Genomic DNA, 21,997 nt, shown 5'->3' with positions numbered 1-21,997 from the left:
GGACCGCCGATAACGAGCCGGGAATCCGGTCCGGTCCGAACGCGTTGTCACGTACGGGATCACAATCAACTAACATCATCAATTTTGAATGCCCAGAGGGCATAATTAATTTTGCTAAATGCCTAAGGCTAATTCTTATTAAGACAGGGTATCCCCATGCGGAGGAATGATTTTAAATGAATTTGGCTTATTGTAACTTAACTTAGATATTGAAATTCTCCACATTTACTTTACCCACAGAAATATTAATTCTGTTAAGATGATTTAAGCTCATAAAGGTACAAAATAAATAATGTCACCACCCCTTATTTTTATATGATTATCGATTGATTACCTTAAAATTAACCTTTCTAAAAACACTCCAGTCATTAATCTAACTCACACTAGCACTCTTATAATTTGGCACACAATAAAATTCACACCACACTTCCTGAAATTCTAAATGATTAAGACATATCAAAAAGTGACTTCACAACAAAGAGTTCATAATAACAAATCTACTACACATCCGAATACATCAATCTCAGAGTTATCTTTAAAAGGGGAAGCACAAAGCCTGGCTCCCCTCGCGATAAGTGAAGGAAATAACTTCTATTGTACACTCCCGATATCGCTATTTGTATTTATAGTCATATTTTAGACCGTCTAAGAATCGATACTCGAAGGTATTTAATTAACTCAAACTCAAAATCATTTATTCAAACTTGACTGCAAAATATCACTTTTTAAACGTCAGAAATTTGCGAAAGACAACATCCAAAACGCTCACCCATCACCACTTCTTGTGTTTTTGCCCGAAAGAGGAATTGGCGCAAGAAACGCCACTATTTATCGACCCTTTTCTTATTTTCACCATACTTAGTTATAACCTACGTTAAACCTAGATAATCCTATCAAAGAAACAGTAAAGTAACCCTAGACTAAAAAACCCATAACTTCACAAGTCTTTCTGAAAAGTCATTCCCAATACTGCGACCTCATTACACGCTTTTTATTAGCTTCACCTGTATGTTTGTATGTTTGTAACCGACTTCTTTGGGCGCGATTTTGACCCACTTTAAATGGCCAGATTTCGTTCAAACTTTGTAGATTTATTGAGGACCGATGACAATACACTAATTTGATAAAATTATTCCATTTTTAACCGACTTCCCAAAAAGGAGGAGGTTACACATACACATCGATTACTCCGAGGTTTATAGACCGATTTACGTGATTCTTTTTTTGTTCGACTCGGAATAGCTGGCAGTTGGTCCCATAGTCATCAGGTTAGGATCTGATGATGGAAACCCTGAGAAATCGAGGGCAACCTTCAAAAGTTGTAGGCATACATAGGGTAAAAACTTGACACTCAGGTGTACGCCTAAAAGCACTATTCAACTGTGAAGATTTGGAGCTGACCTGATGATGGAGACCAGAGAGGGTCGAGGGAACTCGACAACTGAATATGTAAACTACCTCGTGTTTGGGCTTAGATTATTCGTATTGACAAGACCTATGCAACAGTGAAGGTTTGGAGCTGACCTGATGATGGAGACCAGAGAAAGTCGAGGGAACTCGACAACTGAATATGTAAACTACCTCGTGTTTGGGCTTAGATTATTCGTATTGACAAGACCTATGCAACAGTGAAGATTTGGAGCTGACCTGATGATGGAGACCAGAGAAAGTCGAGGGAACTCGACAACTGAACATGTAAAATACCTCGTTTGGACTTATATTCTTTGTATTGATGAGAACTTCCCACATGTATGGATAGTGACAACTATTCGTATCACTGAAAAGCTTTGAATAAATAACCTTTTTACAAAAAAATTAAACCGACTTCCCAAAACACTAAAAAGCAAAAAAAAAACTAATTTTAGGTGCACCGGCCTAGAAGTCGGTGGCAAAATTAACTTAGTAACATCCATTAGACACCGACTTCTAGGCTTTTCAATTTGCAAAATATGATTTTTGTTAATTTACCTATATAATTTTCATCTATAGTCGATAAGGTAAGAAAATTAATTAAAATTTTCTAGAATTTTTCTCTACAGTCGATAAGGCAGGACTCGATGTAAATTTTTATTTCCAATAATTATCTTTAGCCGTTTTCTCTAATATTGACAATTTTTTGTATACTAAAGAGAATTTTAATTCTACAAAACAAATAATAGTTTTGAAACAAACTAAAAAGTAGAAAATAAATAATAGTTTAAAAAAAAACTAAAAAACACGCTTTTTATAGAAAAACGAACTAAAAATAAGAAAATAAATTTTAATGGATTTAAATTAAGAAAACAGTGTTAAAAATTTCAATGAATATAAATTAATAATAGTATGAATACAAAAAAAATATTTTAAAAAAGCGTGGGGTGCTTTTAAGATATTATCGAAATGAAAATCACTGTACTCATATCTGTCAATAAAATATTTAGAACTATTGACACCATGCACCCCACGCTTTTTTAAAATATTTTTTTTGTATTCATACTATTATTAATTTATATTCATTGAAATTTTTAACACTGTTTTCTTAATTTAAATCCATTAAAATTTATTTTCTTATTTTTAGTTCGTTTTTCTATAAAAAGCGTGTTTTTTAGTTTTTTTTTAAACTATTATTTATTTTCTCTAGAACTCCTTATTTGCACGGAAACAAAACAATTGAATCACACAGACTTCATATCAAAATGCACTACCTTCATATACCATTGAATACGGTAATCAATTTGAAACCGATACTATACGGTAGTAAGTCGTAGATCGTAAGTAGGTGCATCGAGGCGCACCTCTAGCACTAATGGATGGCTTGAGGGGCGAAATGGAATTGCAAGTGAAATGTATTGCATTCGAGCTGCAGCAAATGTTTGCCGCTATTAAAGCAGTAGTTACGTGAATTTTATATAGGGGCTTGATATATGGGGATGGATTGATGTATTTGATGGTAAAGCTTTGTGGAGACTTGGTAGGTTACTTTAAAAAGGTCTCGGTTTACGATTTAGGTCCCGCATAGCTTAAATGATACTGTTTACAAAATTGTTAACTGTAACTGTTTTTATTTTTTAGACTAAGAAAGTCGAGAATAGTAGTACATATTTATTACATTTTCTTGTATCTCTTTTTTTTCTGTGCGACTTTTTTTGTGAATAATTATTCCGTTTCAGATCAGAATAAGGTTGAGATCCTCACCTGTCTGTCAGTTCAGTTTGTACGTTTGCTGAACAATTTCTAGTACCTACGACACACTTGACTCTCTTAGGGCTATACAAATAAGGTCAATGTAAGTCTTTTTTCGGTCCCATTTGACTTTGTTTTTTAAAGCACATTTATACTTAGATATTATTTTTAAACCCATAGAAAGTTAACTGTTATTATCTGAAATGTTAACGTCATATTGTGAAACCACATTGTTCAAGCATATTTTTGATCGCCAACCTAAGATTCACGTACAAACACATAATATATTCAGTGTCCGTAATAACAGCGTGCGCGATATTTCACCCTGTAACGAACGTGTGTTTGTTTGTTTGTTCCGCAACTTTGTGGAACGGGGACACACTGTTGGTAAAGGTGGGTTTACACTGAAGGTGTATGAGACTAGTGTAACTTAAATGATGAAGTGTCGAAGTTAGATATATGAATGTGTATATATTGATTGAAATACCTAGCGTCAGTTGAACTTGCCAGAAAACTTGCAGAGTGATGATAAAGTATTTTGAGATTGAATCAATGGATCAAGGATTTCAAAACTATTACGACACACTTAAATAGTAACAGATAACAAGTGTCGTTCAGGCTTTTCATTATTTGCTACATATAACCTAATCAAAATTGTGTAGGTTCCTATTTAAACCGGCGCCGCGGCGGGTTACGAAACACATCAACTTTGTTAACATAAATATTCATGTAGGAAACTAACTTGGAGCTATAAAAATCTCGCATGCCTGAAATGTAGAAGCATATCTTTTACCTCGTTTGATTTATTACTCTAACTGCTGTATAACAAAAGTAGTAATCTTTACACACGGTGGTGTGTCATGTCAAGTCCGCAAAATGCATGCCTTATTTAAATAATTTTGGCATTTTATTGTGGAACTAATAATTGGCTCGGTAAAGTTGCTCAATCGATTGAAATGACATGTAGAGATAAAAGATTTTTTTTATGTGAAATCATCACACGACCCATCAAATGGCCATCATCATCTTCAAATGGCCGCAGTAACTCTTTCGAACAACGCCGCAGCCCCAGCAAGCCTTGGACCTGGTTGGTCCTTCTGGGGTTGGCTGACTCAAGAAGACTACCAACTGCAGTTACTAAATATGCGATGAATAGCATTATTGGTATGATATGAAGTATATAATAATGTTACCTTGTAACGTATAAGCGGTGCGCTGCGGCTGCATCCCCGGCGCGGCGGTGACGCCGGCGCGCGACGTGTTGTGCAGCGACAGAGCGCCCAGCAAGTCTAGCTCGGTGGCTGCAACAAATGATATAACACTCATTTATATACCCACTATGCAAAACTCAACAAAAACAGACATTTTTCTTTCCATAAACCATGCTAAAAATAGTTCGCGCCCGATCTGTTTTTGTCTTTACCTAAAAACAAATGATCAATGATGTCTTATTTGTTAGCCACCAGTGACTTAACGGTATTCGAATATGAACAATAAAACACTGTAATAAAATTGTAACTTAGTAGGTATGCATTTGAGCTTAAAAGTAAGACATACACCGTCTTACCACAAAAACTTTTAAACGTCAGTTTATGCCTTGTCTAAAAAAATGTCAAATTATGACGTTGACATATGGTTCATTTTGCAGCCAAAATTTTATTAGACAAGTGTAAAACAGGGTTTAAAGTTTTTGTAGTAAGGCCCACATTCTTTCGTTCCAAACATATGAATTACTGGTTCGAGTTCGGTTATATCGCGTTTCCAAGAGAATTCTTCAAAAATCCGGGATAAAAAATTTCATATGTTCTTTCTCAAGGTCAACTCTATCTCTGTACCAAATTTTATTTAAATCAGTTCAGTGAAAGCGTAACAGACAGACAGACAGAGTTACTTTCGCATTTATAATATTAGTAGGGATTGTATAACTATAAAAAGATTCAAACATAGTATGAATTTTCATTGCTGTTACAGTCGTAACATATTTGCTGAGTCCTCAGTACTGATATTTTTCAGTAAAGAGACACGTATTCTATTACCACCACGTATGTAATACTCAGAGGTCGTACGAGACGTGTGTTCAATTTGTAACCAACATGTTGCTGAATTCATTTTCATTCTTGGCAACATTGTGAATTTCAATTCAATATACTCGACTTGGACACTAAAATATGTACTTGTTTCAAAGGCGCGTTATATTGATAAGTCCCGTCTGTCAATTGACAGTTTTTACGGGAAGTTAGAAGCCAGAACGTCTAAATATCGGTCTTATCAAAGGGTATCGGGCTGCCGACGTAACTGAGTTGAAGAGTCCAGATAGGCAGTTGCTCCATGTAAAACACTGGTACTCAGCTGCATCCATTTAGACTCTGGGCCGACCCCAAAATAGTTACGATAAAATATCAAATTAATATACCTACAGAAAGTTTCTTATTCAGAATAATTGTAGGGCTTTCCGAGTCCAATTCTCAAATCCAAGCAAAGTCGTGTGTAGAAGCTACGTCATAAATCTCCCCGGACACGGAACCGACAGTAATAAAATCTATATTACGGCAGATGATAGATCAGGATTATACGTTATTGTTTTATATATAAACTGGTATTTACGACCTAATAAAGTCAACTGGCCTACATTTGTGACATCAATGGGAATCCGGCGAATATTCAGTGTATCGATCTGTGTGACGAGGCCTTTATACTGTCAAAATAATAGTCCGATGTCGATGACGGAAGTTTTATACATATTTCAACAAGATTACCAAGAAGACTTCATTAAAATATGTGTGTATTTTTGAACTTATTGTGATTAATTTAATTCGGAGATTAGAAGAAAACTGTTCATGTTGGAATGGTACATTACGAAATGCAATAAAAGATACGATATGAACTTTCAGTTCTTCAAATAAATAATATCTTAACGTGACATAAATTTTAAAGTAATTTTTCCTTATTTATATGTAATTAATTAATTTCTATTACGCATCTGTATAATCAGAACATCAATAGAATCTTCCAAGCAAAATAATGATTCCTTTCTTGCTTTCAAGAATCTTCAGTCTCGCTCATTTACTATTCAGTACAAAATAAATACATGTAAGTATAATATATTCGTACTAATACCCATACAAAGTAAGCAGAATTCGGTAGCTCAGGTATTCCGGAGTGCCATCTATCACTTGTGACCCGGTCACGTAGCGCTACGGAGTGTAGCGCTACAGCTCGGCTACGTAGCACCGAGTACATTGCTACGCCGCGCCGACTATGTTACGGGTTGAGATGTTATAAAGTTTTATATGTTAGTGTTATGTAACATTGTAAGGATAGTGTTGCGGGTGAATGGCCTTTTTAAATTTTACAATGTTGAGCAATGTCTTTAAAGTGGGCAAAACTGTTATATTTAGCGACCCGCCCTGTTTACGATACTAAAGCTCAAATATTATGCATTCGAAAAGTTGCATTTTTTATTTGAATCAGTATGACTTGAATAAATCAAATTTCACGAAGGACCGATTTTTCAAAAAATCTCAATTCGCCAAATCAAGCATAGGATTCAACCAAAATGTTAATAAAAACAATTGCCACTCAATATTGACAGCAGATTACAAATCTGTCAAGCGTGTCGTGTCACAAGAGCTTATAGACACGCGTTTCTGTGTGCAGTTCACACTCGTCAAGTGCACCGCTTATCCTCTCGTGGGGTTGATATGTAAGTGGTTCGTGTAAATGTTAATTAGAATGAGCATAGCACAATCATTTTTAACAAGATTGCGTTTACATAAAACGATAGAGCAACTAGAACTAAAACTAGAACAAGAGCATTCTTTTGGAACGTAATGGCAGTCTTTCGTTGTCAAAAATAATTTTACTGTAGAGAGTGAAATGCTCGTTCAGTCGCTCGATTACAAATCATTGTTTAAATATACACCCTCAGATTCAATATAATACTTTTCACTCAAAAGTAATCTAGAAATAGGTATATAGGTTCATACGTGCAAAATGTTAACGATCTAGCAAATGGCTCAGCCTCTCAGGAAACTCGTTCAAAATATATGAATAGAATGAGTATCTATTACGTGAATGTAAGAAATATATTTTACAAACTTTGTAAAAAAGTCTATTTAAAGCTTGCGTAGCCGAACATAATTCATTCTACGTGAGTATACAAATTTTTCAATAAACTAACTTTGGAGAAAGCTAGCTATTATGAAATCTAAACAATGCCTATCGTCTCGCACTCCATTCATCTTAGCTTTGAGGATGACAGCTTAATGGATTGTGCGGTATAAAAATAATATTATAGGTAATAGAAAAGTTCCTATATGAACACTGGTTTAAAAGTAGGTATGTGGTTTCATCCGCATTGTTACTGGACTAAATATTATTAATATGGAATTAGCTCCTTGATATCATAGATAGAATGAAATCAGAAAATGATTTTTCACTAGTACTAGTCACAATTTTTTTTCGCCATATATTTATCGCCGAGGGACAGTATTCTTACTCCCATGCTCTTTTACACATCAGCGGATTTTCCACTCGGTTTTCTTACGCGGTTTCACTTGTCGTCACTTGCATGGGTAATAGTTGAAGTTAATTTATAGGTAGAATGGAACTGGGAAAAATTCGCTGGTGTGAAGGCGCTAAAGTTGTCTTCTTAAATTAACAAGCGCCACGGTTGTCAAGAGCACACTCTTAACACAAGCTCCAATTTGCGACGCCTATCCCCACACAACTTTACGGACACAATATCAAAAGAGGATACTTATAACAGAAAAAGTCTCAATTCTTACTTAAATATCTAGCGGAAATCTCTGTCTGGAAAAACTAAAGTCATTTTCGCGAAGAGTCGTAAGTTATCTGTTATTTAAGGCTGAATCCAATGTGTCACAGGAAATATTAGTCTGCAATACATCTGTGTTTTCTAGGAAAAGTACCGCTTGAGTAGGGTTAATTTCATCAAATTGACTGAAATGGAAGGAGGTTGAATAGGTTTGATAATCAGATATAGAAATCGGATGAGTATAACAAATGCAATGTGCAATTTAAGCACAAAGAGAGATGAGTAAAAGTCATAAAGGTTAATACGATAGCTGGGAACAGTGCATTTGACGTTGAGTGTGTTTGACGACCTCGATGACGCAATGGTCACCATGCCGGACTGCCAAACCTGAGGTCCCGGGTTCGATTCCCGGTTCGGTCGACATTTGTGTGATGAGCATGCTTGTTGGCCGTGGTCTGGGTGTTGCAATATGTATTCATAAATATGTATATATGTAGCTATATGTAGTTTATCAGTTGTGTTAGCACCCATAACACAAGTTAATAAATAACTTACCATGGGGCTAACCGACCGTGTGTGAAAAGGTGTCCAGACATTATAGTGCAAACCATCTTTACTGGTTACCCAGTAAAAACTTCGAAAAGCTTATCATATTTTTCTTGACATTATACAACCATTCCATATATTGTCGTTCTGAGAACATAGTAGTGAGCTAATTCTTAGAACGACGAAATAAAACTTGATATAAGATATTATTGTTGCAAATTGTAAAATGCATATATTTAGTACCTACTCATTCAAGAACACATTTTACATAAACAATTATATTATAAAGACATAGATCTCAACAATTTTTCTGAAAACTCAACCCTATACTACCAGCGTACCCACACAACTACATACATATCTGTCTACGACGGTGAACACAGGCGCCGTCGCGCCGCCGCGTCGCCACCGCGTCTGCCCTCCGTCAGGCGCTCCACATAAACGGAGATGCTCCAGATTGCCTCGTAAACTGTCGTACAGCCTACAGTTTGTAGCTGAACTGTTACTGTTACTTTGTTTAGCTATCGGGATAATAGAAATATATTGTAAGCGTAAATGATGGCGCTTGGTTAAGATGGAATTGCGGTTAAGGGTAAGTAGTGAGTTTGTGTTGCAACTATCCATTTAAGGGTTAATTTGTATGAACTGTGAATATTTCGATTATAAAACTTGAGTGTTTATTTCAGCCTCCTTTTATGCAGAATGATTCTATTGTATATTCTATTGAAAAAATGCGAGGCAGATGATGATTCTATCCCACCTAGAAGAAGTATGAAGTCAACATTTCTCTCAAGGTAAACAATGTATATAACAGAGTCAAAGATTGGGTAAAGACAACATAGTCTTAATCTAATTCAATCGATATCGATGTGCTATAACTACTATAAACATATAGCCATAGTTTGTATCGGCAATAACAATATTTACCAGACACATCTATTCGTCATCCACAAAACTGAAACTCCTCTAACGGGCAGTTACGATGAACCATATACCACAAAGATACGACATCATAACTCCTGCACAGACTATCTAGTATTCGTAAATAATGTGACAATCATCACATATTATATACAGTATACACTATCAGCTTCTGGTTGAAACCTATAAAACGTGTTTTCCAGGCGATCGTAAACACTTCTGCTTCTCGGAGTACACTAGTTTATACTACGACCAGATAATACCGCATTACATTTGTTGAAGCCACATTTTGCCACACAACTTTCAACCTTATTGTCCAGAACTTAAAGTACTGTTTGAGGTGGCAAAATTTCGGTTTACGAGACATGCAGTTTCGTGCTGCATCAAATGCATTTTACGAGTCGGAAATTGCGATTGGCATTAGTAGTGAAAACGGACGATAACATTTTAATATACCTTGATTACGAGTTGTTGTGCTTACTAGAAGGTTCGATCATTTATTGTGATGGGTATGTTTGTAACAAATCTTGGAACGAGAAGCAATCTCCTAAATTGAAAAAGAATTGTATTTTCAAGGCATAATATAAGACAACGCGTTCTCTGAAATATTGAAATCTTTATTGATGTGATGTATTTTACTCAACTCCAAGCAATTGATTTCATTTAAAGAAAACGGTTTTCCATCAATTATAAAGAATTAAAGTAAATAACATTTTCTTTATCACATCAAACTAAACACATTTAAATTTTCATCGCATGACGTGCCGAAAGAACTTTAAAAACATTTTAAAAGTTACGGCAATAGCCAACTCATTAAGATTTCAAAATTAATTACAAACTCGCGACATTGTCGGGTCTGTACAATACATTAATCAACGTGGCTGTTATGAAAGCTTCAAACTGTCTATTACGGCGGTATGCAGACAATATCAATTATATGTTATTAATCGACCAGTGTGTTATTGTGCTCAGCCACGAACGCTTGAGACTCCTAATTAATTAGAAAGGCTATAGTTTCAGCCGTTAACTCGATAATGATAAGATTAGTTCGCCCTAATTGAACTGGAGTCACGTATTGGGGTGTTAAAAAATTAATTGTATATTAAAGATTGACCTTTCACATGAAAATATTTGTTCTGCCTTCTAACAGTCAGCACATACAAAGCCTTAGTTATAAATGTAACCTTATTTTGAAGAAAGTTCCAGAAACTACACCCATTTCAGCCAGAAAGTGGTGTCGCTCTGTTCCGGATTGAAAGGGTAATTGCAGACCTATTTTGTGACATTTCACCTTTGTTTCAAAATGGCACTCTAGCATATGCTACTATGCCGCATAGGTACACTTTACTTAATTTACCTAAATATGCATGTACAGGAAAATACAAGCACTCGACGTTTTGGAATCTGTCTTTTGCAAAATAGAAGTGCTAATGTTCAGACTACTGAACTATGTTTTATGCAATACTTAGGTACTATGTAAACATATATTATATGTTCTCAAATGTAAACGAAAGTAAAACCAAGTTCAAAGCAAATTCTAATTGTGTACGAGAATTATTTCTGTAGGATTTGATGGCTCGATGGTAAAATTTTGGCACATTACAGTTGCACAGACATGGATGTGTGGTAAACATTGATGTTTAATTATAGTGTGGACTTTGGCCAGTATTCGGCACCCAATGGTCTAAACTTTAGAAATAAATGCTTAAAGGTAAGCGAGACAGGGGCTAGATATCTGATTTCGCCGGGGCTGCGGGTTGTTCGAAAGAGATACCGCGGCCCTGGTACACAAAAGGCCTATGACGGAACACGACGTTTAAGAGTCTGACACTCCCTCACCGCTGCTAACCCACAGCGGGAGGGGTCATTTGATGATTTTTGACGTCGTTAAAAAAAAAAGATATCTGATTTCAATTCTCAGTTAAGGAAAAATAAAAAATTGAAACTGAAATTTTCTTCACCGTATCCTGACTTTGTTCTCGTTTTTGACCTGGAAATATATACGGAAATAACACATACAAACACGTGCATTGACAAAGACGCTCCTTTTCGAGAGGATCCATAAAAAATAATAGTGCACCATTTACTAACCCTTTGCACAACACGTGATGCAATATTATGTTTTGATGAAACCTATCAACAATACAACTATATCTCGTGTAAATTAACCATACCGCACTGAAACCCAACTCGGTGGATAATATTTACTAACTAATAACCACTCGTTCGGAAAACCGACTAATTAATTGAAGTCCTTTGTAACATGAGCTGGCACGCGCCGCCAACCTGCCTGTTTGTCCTGGCCATATGGGATATGGCAACACTGACCATAATGCCAGTAATTATGGTTAAACCTCAAAACAAGGGGCGATAAGGCACCCTTGAAGACGCACAAACGATTCTTGGAAGGAGGCACGCGACTAAAGTATTATTAGCTGTAGTTGCACCCGTGACTCCGTTCGAATGGAACGTGGGCCGTTAAGTTAGCATTTGCATTTAAAAATCATATTTTGTTTATTCGATTTGAAAAAAAACATTCTTGATATCGACGAATCTCTAAATCTCTGTTACCAGTTTTAATAATGAAAACCATGTGTGGACTGTATCTTTTTTGGTTGGTCAATTCTATTGGTAATTTTTTTATTTATAGTCTTCGCAAATAAACCCTTTCTATGAATATTTCTGTTAACAGGTAAAACACCAGCTACCGGTTTTTAGTGATAGCCTGATAGCATAATACCAAATGTACAAGGCAATGCATTTTGCTAATTAATTCGTAATCCGTACGAAAATCACATAATATCAATCGACAAATGACTGTGACCATGCGACAACAAATTAATTAATTAGGCGTTTCGATTAGATGACACAACGATTTCCTACGAAACCAATTACGTGAATAGCATTGATTGCTGCCGAAAGCGGAATCGCATTTCTAATTGTTTAATTACAAAAACTGCACATTTTGTTAGTATGAAAGATCTGGTAAAATATATAAGTTAGCATTACTTATGAATTCAATATAATGATTTGAAATGCCTGGCATGGATAAACAGTTAACTTTTACATTTAATTCAACGAACTTTTGAAGGATAGAAGCAAACGTGTATCATCTTTGCTATCTTAAATAACGATTACCGATACTTTTTTGCACCATTCCAAAGTACCTTATAATTAAATTCCCAAATTAATCCATCACCACCAACAGAAGACAACTTTCTCCAAAATCGTCTAACGTAATCAATCATCAATTGAATCCTTAAAATTAACGCATACACGAGTCGAGCTGACTCATGCACCATAAAACCCGGACGGGCCCAAATTACCGTAAATGGTACAAAAAGTACCGCCCGTCCCGGGGCGAAGGGCTAGGACACGACATATGTCACCCGCGCGTGCTAACCGAAACCTGACTTGTAGCCCTTGTAGGCTGGGTAACTTACATGATGTAAGTTGAGCTTCTATAGCTAACTAACAGGCTAAGGTGTGAATAAATGGAATATTTTTGTTAGATTTTAACTTGTAAGAGGTCTAATCAAGAGTTAATAGGTACTGTACTTAAGGGTAAGTAACTACAATAACCGGCCGTGTACTTGCCGCCTATTGGTCAAATAATCCATTTGACAACTAAAAATGGGTCGGTTATCGTTATAGTTTAATGATTCAACTCCTCATTAGAATTACATTTTTTGCAGTTGGTAGTACTCATCGCTGCCTTATGAAAATTTTATTCAGAAAAGCACCCCAAATAATATGACGAAAGGACTTACAAATACTCGTCTTAGAATTACATTTTATTACAATTACTACAAATCCTACTAAAGTCAGCTGCATCTAACAACAACGTTTATCCATTAGTTTGAATGTTTCTAAGAGAATAACATAGATTTCGGAAAGTATAGACTTGTTCGCCAAAAGCAAAAGTATCTAGCCCGCTATTATTTTCACCCTAAGCCTAAATAACAGTTCATAACTCTTCCACGCCATAGAACCAGCCTTGACATTTAGTTTCTATTGATCTACGGTTATAACGCTAACTATTGTCTATTTAGCGAAATCGTGGGCCGCTTCTTAGTAAGCTAAAAATAAATGATTTCTCGAAATAGTACAGTACATTATTTATGGCTCATGTTACATAATAATAAGACAATGTTTTCGTCTGTCAGATACAAATACAAATAACTTAGAAGTTGCTTAGGATCTATATTTCACAAAAGTAATTTAACCATAAGATGTAGATTTTTTTATTTTCCGTGTATGTAAGTATCGGATTGCAGAGGATTTTTATTTGGACATCAACATCAAACATACTAATACAACCTGTTATTCTCTACCTAGACATACTACCTACTTAAGTGTCGATAATCAGGTAAAAATTATAATAGAAACTGTGTCAATACAAAAAAGTGCTATCCTATGCACTTATTTATTTTATTACTCGAAACATGACATAATAACACAATATAAAACAATATACACAAGATCTGTGTTCGCCCAAGTCAGCAGTATAAACATCGTACGATGATGGCGTGACTAATATTATCAGAATAACTTACACACACCTGGCATCAACAGCCTCAAGCATTACTTCACAGCAAAATGTAGGAAACGATGACGCGAGCGAGTCTAGTCAAAATACTTTATATCGTACGATAGACGACCTATTTTGTTTTATTTACAAGCATTAAACTAAAACAGTGTCGTGCACGTTTTGTTATTTTTTTAAGTTAAGCAATTTTTTGTATTTCAACTTTAGCAATATCTAATTCTAGTTTGACTGTTGATAAGAACACGTACTAAGTCTATTTGAAAGAAAATGTTGACTTTATCACTTTTTTGTTGAAGTATACATTTTTTTTTTAATATTGTGTATATTTGTAAAGATAATCACTTTTTTAGACAATTTCGATTAAAAACACTCAAAAATCTTAAGGCAATTTAGTACGCAGGATTTTGGAATATAAATTCGGTTAATAAGCTGCCGTGGTCGAGGGGTGGCCGGGAATCGAACCGGTGCAGTCGACAGGTGGCCGACACGCGCCGGTGACCGCGGCCGGCGCGCGCGCAGCCCCACGCGCTCCCTAAGAGCACCAGGGTAAGCGAGGCCTTCGGGCTCACTATGGGAACCGTTCTAATATTTTGACATGGTGATATGATGTGATGAATTGAATTTTAACTTTGAAGTTCATATTGGTTAGTACCATTAGTCGGTATTTTAGAAGATTAACAAGAGTTGCAATTTCAAATTATTAATTCGCTAATATTCGAATATATGTAAATACCAAGTGTAGGAACCAAGGAATGCTTGTCTCTAAAATGGGCTGAATGTTCAAAGTTACAACAAAAATGTCAAAGATTCATCTAACCGTAAAATAAAGTAAATTCACTAGGAATTACAATTTCAAATAACGAGTCTATAAGCGTATCGATGACACGTGGTAAACTGCCAAATTATACGCAAGTTCATTGCTCTTGTCTTTATCAGAAAATCCCCTGTCTGAACTATAAATTATTGCCCTGAAATATGCAAAATAACCTTCTTGTACGCAAAAGAAGTCTGCATAACAAGGAGTAGGTATTCGCTGTAATATTATCGACACAAACGGACATTCATAATTCAGTAGTTATGTTTCTTTTGCTGGAATTCTAACGCTATTTGAAATTCTGATACGCAGTGTCCTTCGCATACCCTCTGCAGTATGTACTCAAATGATTGCAAATAACATCCGGCGGGTGACAATGCCAATATCTTGTATTCATGGACGCCTTACATTGATCTGTTTATGTATTTTTTTAGAAACAGATAAATGTACTGAATGTAGACATACTATTATCGCACACAGTTCATAGACAATTTTATAGATATTATTAGGAAAATAGTTTCAAGAAAGGACTCCTATCGTAACCTAAAGCTTGCAGGCTTAAAAACACGACGAACTTAAAAGGAGCCTTCTTTATTTAACACTAGCCATACTTGACCAAAATAAATTAACTAAGTGACATTAGTGAATACTCGCATGCTAATCGCCTACCTAGCCAGACACACTCGGTTACCAAGAGTCGTGTAAGTACAAGGATTATCGAGACTAAAGCCTGCAGTACAAACACTATAAAGTACACAACGATAACCACGCCATGAATTAACCTCTGCTTATATACTAATTACATATATACCTCTATATATCCCTACTAATATTATAAATGCGAAAGTAACTCTGTCTGTCTGTCTGTTACGCTTTCACGTCTAAACCACTGAACTGATTTTAATAAAATTTGATACAGAGATAGAGTTGCCCTTGAGAAAGAACATAGGATACTTTTTATCCCGGACTTTTGAAGAATTCTCTTGGAAATGCGATATAACCGAACTCTACGCGGGCGAAGCCCCGGGCGGAACTTTATATATTATATATTGTACAGCGAAGTAGGTCTGTCCAGCCGTTTGTGCAATGACGTGGTACCAGTGGAACTCCTTATCCTGTGTTTTGATTAACCATCTGATTAGGGGTTAGCATAAACTTGCGTTAATTGCGTCAGTATGGTGATACGATATTTTATCAATTAAGATATAAGTAATTGAGTTGTGAAACCTATTGTTAAGTCTACTTGATTAAGTCCAATAAAGTCATGATCAATTGCGTTAATTTTCATTTCAATATGTTCATGAAACCCTATTACGTCAAGATATAAAATAATTTTAATTTTCTTACAGAATTAGGGACTACCTTTGGACTGAATTAGAATATTTTGGTGTTCATATTCATACAATGAATAAACAATTCGTCCCACCTTCACCAATCCATTACGTTAAATGGCGCCTACGTAAATGATGTATTTATGAATAAATTATAGCTGCCATTTATAACATCGTATAAATAAACTTCGTAAAATTTTTGACATTTCAGGCATTACGATCAGATTCATTATACTTATTAAAACCTCTTGTAGCTGAAAATCAATGATTGATACGAAAACAGTTTCAATCTGAATTCTTCAAACAGTTCCTGTCGTAATTCTCTAACTGTATTAAAAAAGTCATGATGCCGACAAAATATTGTCGTAGTCTCATTAAATTTTCGTGCGGGCAAACCACAACAAGGGCGCAAAATAGCCCTTTAAAACAGCTATCTACAGACTACACACAGCCACATCTGCGTGGTAACCTTCAATAAATTCGGGGCTGTGTGTCTTTGACATTTTGAACTTGACAGTGGAGCTAATGCTGAGCAAACAGCACGAGAGATAACACGCACATGTGTGCCCAGCCTTGTGCTGTGTGCACACTGGCCGTTTCCTGCACCTTGACGGTACTGTGGAATGTTTGGCTCGTTCACGCCGGTATCTTCCCTTGCCCTTGTAGGTTGTGATTGTAAAAAGGTCTGCCTGTCGGTCTGTCGTGTTTTGTGGGACTATAGGATACTTTAGAGGTCTTAGTTCGTTCGGGTCGCTTGAATTAAAACTTTGAAATAGGCTTCTACCCGTTTTTTTGTCTGCCAGGCTCCTTAAAGTTGCAGAATCTAATTCCATTTACTTACATCTAAATTAATGGACTGTAGCTCCCCAAAGGTTCTCGTGGAAAATATAGCAAGTCATACAGCAATACATCTACTGTCTAGCCTTTTTACCATGAAGTAATAAGAATAATAGTGTCTGGATCATGTTGGCGTAACCAGACCAAATGTTGACTAGCACGCAATTACGTCAGCAAATATTCTTTTTAGTCCAAATTAAAAGGTTAAACAAACTATCTGAATCGCGTGGCAGTTAGCAATAAAACAAACTGTTACTGCTAATATCGTAACGTTGTGATCGATACGGAGTTCAATGTTACTGTTGGCTTTGCTGCAATTTATTTACAGATCATTTCTGACGTTACACGGAACAGTTACGCGGATAAATTGCGTAAATAGTTTAGGACCCCTGGGTGTTACGTCACGATCATTATTGTGTGGATTTATTGGTTCAAATAAAAGTGTAGTATTGTCGGCTAGTCGTGAGGTGAGTCGCGAGGGGTGGCGACAACCTGTCGGTGGCGGCACCGGCAACCCTCTGCATACATTCCGACCCTCGCGGCCAATCGGCCCAACTCATTGCTACGTGAAACTAAAATTTACAAGTATAATAAATCACTTGGATACAATTACGGTCATTACGCGCCGCAGACTCCCCTCGTATTTGCAACCTCATTTAGTTTTATAACTTCAAGGAAGTTATTGCAATACCTTCATATTGAGACCATACTAATCTCTAGTCAGGTAATCTCTAGTCAGGATAACGATCAGTTTATTACACTTTCACACATTACCCTTCGTAGCAAAATTATGAGTTCTTTTTTAATCCCCCTTTGCAATTAAACAAAAGACGTTAGATGTCAGCTGTTTATCTAGATATCTTTTGCAAGGCAAGAAAAAGGTACTACTGCCAATATGGCACCGCGGTTGGCGGTTATGTGTTATTATGTGTTAATTATTATGATATATATATATATATGTATATCATAATAATTAATAGATGGCATAGGTGGATGTAGATGTAAATACATGAACTTCTGAACAACAGATCAGAGGAAAATAGAAGTTATGTTATATTATACATATAAAGTGGTTGACTTAACCTACATACTCCCCAATGCAGGCTTCGCCGTCCTGTCATGTTATTTAGATATTTTCTTCCTTTTTCCGACACGCTGTCTTCCGTATGCAGTCGACTTGAGTTACGACAGTTACGAGAATTATATGTTTTATTTCGCAAACTCAAAATGTAGGTTTTATTTTTAATTTTACAGTAAAAATAATGTATGGAAAGAGAAAGTTAAGAGTAACACTCACATCCAGCTTAAATTAAATTAAAACTTTGTCTAAAATTGCACAAAATAATAAAGACTGTCAGCATTTTTTTACCCTTACCTTGCCCTTAATTTTACGGGAAAAACTAATTACCACACCGAAATTAAAACCACCTATGCGACTGCCGAAACAGAGAATGTCGGTATTTTTCATTTAGAATTTTAATTACAGAGTTTCATAACGCAACCTTTGTCCCCTGAAATAATTGTAATTTTTCTGACCGGTAGGTATGGTATCCCTAAAATTAAAAACCAGGCCCAGACCCCACGTTGTCTTCAAATAAATATGCGTTCTGCTCAATTTGCTCACTTTTCACGACATTAACACCAAAATAACGATGACGATATCCCGACAGCTACTAGGACTACATACATACACAGGCGATATTGTCAGACACATCGGGGGATAGACGGGCCGACCTTGAACCCTCCAGGGAGCAACATTCGTTCCATTTAACCGCCGGATAAGCGACACAAGTTTGTCAAACTACACTCGGAACATAATCATATCGATCACATCACCTTATATGACGTCACCTGATAAGAATCCACACGGGAAGCTTTTTGGGAGGAGTTCGAGATAAGATAGGGTCTATCATTCATTTTTGCAGTATTTGAAATTGCTTAGACTTATTGAGTGATGCAAAATTGTTTATCTTTCGGTTTGGATGGCTATCCCCGCGTTGTGTTATATCGTTTACCATTACTGATTGCATCAGATTTTGCAGGATTCCAGATTTGAGATTTTGTGCACCTAGAGTGAGATGGTGAAAATGCGCCCTAAGTACAATACGTTGTAAATATAGTGTACAGTATACATCCGAATGCTTCTGTTTTCTGAATTGATGAATCCATAATTTCAGAAAACAGAAGCTTAAACTTGCTTTGAAGAATAAACAGTGTCCATTTCAGTTACTCAAATCCACGTAGCAACAGCTACAGTGCAGGGAATAAGCTCGTAACTTCGTAAAGACACATGTTAAACAGCAAAGGGGCTAAATAAGTAAGGAGTTTACCCGGGACAAATACCCAGAGCACACAAACTAAGGTCAAACTGCCCTCATTGTGGCGAACACGTACATAATTTAAACTCACGCCGAGACTACGAGGTGCCTTACAGTAAACAACGAACAAATATAAAGAACAATTAGCTACTAAAAGGTATTATGTGTTGCTGAAGCTAATGAAGATATAACGTTCAAACGAATGGGGACTGATTTGCACTTTGCGCAACTAATATGGTTTGTGTGTTAGGTCATATCCGACCACAAAATTGATTCAACGTTCCTTGCGAGTTTAGATATACGTGGTGCCTTGTTGATTAATGTAAATAAACAAAATAATGGCGTCCACGGCCGATTTCGGCTACGGCGGCTCATTTTAAGGAGATCAGCCAGCTGCGCAGGACATATTATAGTGCACGAGCATTTGCGCAGACACAGGTGCACTCCCTATTCCTTCACTCTCATAACCCGATGGGACGGCAATCCGACACGACCGGAAAGAGATCAGGCGCAGGACCGACATTTACGTGCTCTCCGATGCACGGGTGAATCAATCACCAACTTCCAGACTACGGGCTGCTTTGTGAAAGTTTAAGAAAACCCACAAAGCGATTCCGGCCCGACCCGGGAATCGAACCCGAGACCTCGAGCACAGCAGCCGCGCTTGCGACCACTAGACCAACGAGGCAGTCTAATGTAAATAAACAACAAGCTCATGTAATAAATCTAGTAATCATCTTAGATTAAATACGTAAGCCTGAAAGTCGAGGCTAATAGCATAATCTTCGTGGATGTTACCATGGCATCTACTTTCTTTTAAAAGAAAACTTAATGAGTAGGAATAACAATTGTACTGTAATTTCTAATTGTGACCAAAACAAGACAGGCTAGGTGAAAAAAATATGTCACCATATCATTGAATAAGAAAATTTTTCAGGCATGAGAGCTTGCGATGCTTAGTAAATACGAATAAGTTCCCATAATGTAATTGATAGAATATTCCCAATACGAGTGTATCGACATAATTGCGTGTGGTCGATATCGTACTTTTGGGTGGCAGCAGTTGCTTAGTGACGGGATGGTAAATAAACCAAACTTTTTTTACAATTTGTAATAAAATTTTGTTACGCGTACCCCTAATTTGTCTAGCTGTTCTAACATTTTAAACGAAAATATTGTAACAAAATAAAGTAATTAATACAACACTTCGAAGTCAAATTACACCAAGAAAGAATAGTTTCAAATTATAAAACGATTTTAGATAACTCTTTTTCAGCCAACGAAAGGCTAGCAAGAGCAGCATTTGATTATTTGTTGCAGGATTCTTATAAGAAGGTTTTGAACTGATGTTCTGCAGATAACAATAGGTTGCCTCTCGTCTCATTTGGGCATCAAATATAAGCCGTTATAAGCTATTGTTGTATTCAAATATACTACGAATTAAATAACAAGAACGTTAATGGAAGTAAAGCATTTTTGCTACTCCATAGTTCACGGACAATTCGCAGCGATTAAATAATAAATCCATAATAAAACAAATATCTGCAAAGCACAACAAAAAAAATGAGCATCGCATTTTATTCTGATTAAAATTCTGCGGCTTGGAGTGTAAAGTTGAAAGTTTGTCGATGGCCGTGAACCAGAGGTCACACTAGATTTAGTGGAGCCGCCGCATTGCGCTCACTGCGACGACTGCAATCTCTCACTGCGTTATCTGCACTTAACTGCACTTATATTTATTTATTTATTTAAGAATTTTCATTTTTTAAGAAAAGAACGTCTTAGATTTTTTGGGAGTCTTTTAACAAGCATGCAAGCCATAAGACATGAATATCACAATGATAAGAAAGAATGAGAACTTGCTGAGAAACACTACATTATGATTTTGTCTGTTTTAATCAAACCGAGCATAATGCAATGTCTTTTGCGACTAATATAATATTTACAACGATAAATAAAACCCCAGCAAGTAAACATTGACAAAAGGAAATCAAAGAAAACAATTCCGCTAAGTATGGCAGGCTGACACGATGATTAAAGGAACTTGAAGGAGCATTCAATATGCATGTAAATTACTGTCGTCGAGCACTAGTAGCCAGTCAAGGTTCGCCCTGACACCTGCCTCGCTAGCCTGAAATAGCGCCCCATTACGTCACCGACCAGGCTGTCCAAGAAAATTGGATTCACGGTGATTTTTCCAGGAAATTTAAAATACGGCGCCAGTGTATCATGAAATATTAAAACGCAGGTTCGCTACACTTAAATGTGTCAATGCCAAGGATCGGATCAAATAAACATGTATGATAAACGATGCATACATACATATCCGTAGAAAATTTTCCCCGAGGGAGCCTAAAGTGCGAATACAGCGATAAAACCACTTTCGGGATTATGCAGTGGTGGGTTAAATAATCCCTGAAGGGTTACGGTAACCATATAATTTGGTGACATTCATTACTGCCGCCACCAATGCTGTAACCCTTAATCCCTCGTGTAATCCCCCGCCGGGAGGACATACTTATTCAAATGTAATATATTACGATGCATTAAGAAAATGTACAGTAAGTAGCTTTGGAAAAAAACACTTAATTTTTTTTTTCATAAATATCTATATTTTCCCTATAGTCGGTATAGTCGTAGACCTAGGCCAGAACCAATAAATAATTCGATTTCCACCCACATAAACATAAATATTATAATGTTATCATGTTATTTACGTAACACCAACTAAGTAAACTTTTA

At 36.3% G+C, this 21,997-nt stretch overlaps 1 protein-coding gene across 4 annotated transcripts in view; it reads right to left on the bottom strand.

Moving 5' to 3' along the window:
* Nucleotides 1–21,997, bottom strand: part of LOC124632661 (protein kinase C-binding protein NELL1-like) — a 57,281-nt gene that overhangs the window by 28,068 nt on the left and 7,216 nt on the right. For all 4 annotated transcript variants that reach the window (XR_006984654.1, XM_047167581.1, XM_047167580.1 and 1 more), the window contains exon 2: nt 4,356–4,463. Coding sequence is in view for 3 of the 4 variants with exons in the window: in XM_047167581.1 (XP_047023537.1) it covers nt 4,356–4,463 (108 nt within the window). In the remaining variant the exon portion in view is untranslated. The remainder of the gene's footprint in view (nt 1–4,355; nt 4,464–21,997) is intronic.

The sequence above is a fragment of the Helicoverpa zea genome, chromosome 8 (assembly GCF_022581195.2).
Source record: "Helicoverpa zea isolate HzStark_Cry1AcR chromosome 8, ilHelZeax1.1, whole genome shotgun sequence".
NCBI classification, from domain to species: domain Eukaryota; kingdom Metazoa; phylum Arthropoda; class Insecta; order Lepidoptera; family Noctuidae; genus Helicoverpa; species Helicoverpa zea.
This window is presented reverse-complemented; position numbering and strand designations above follow the sequence as displayed.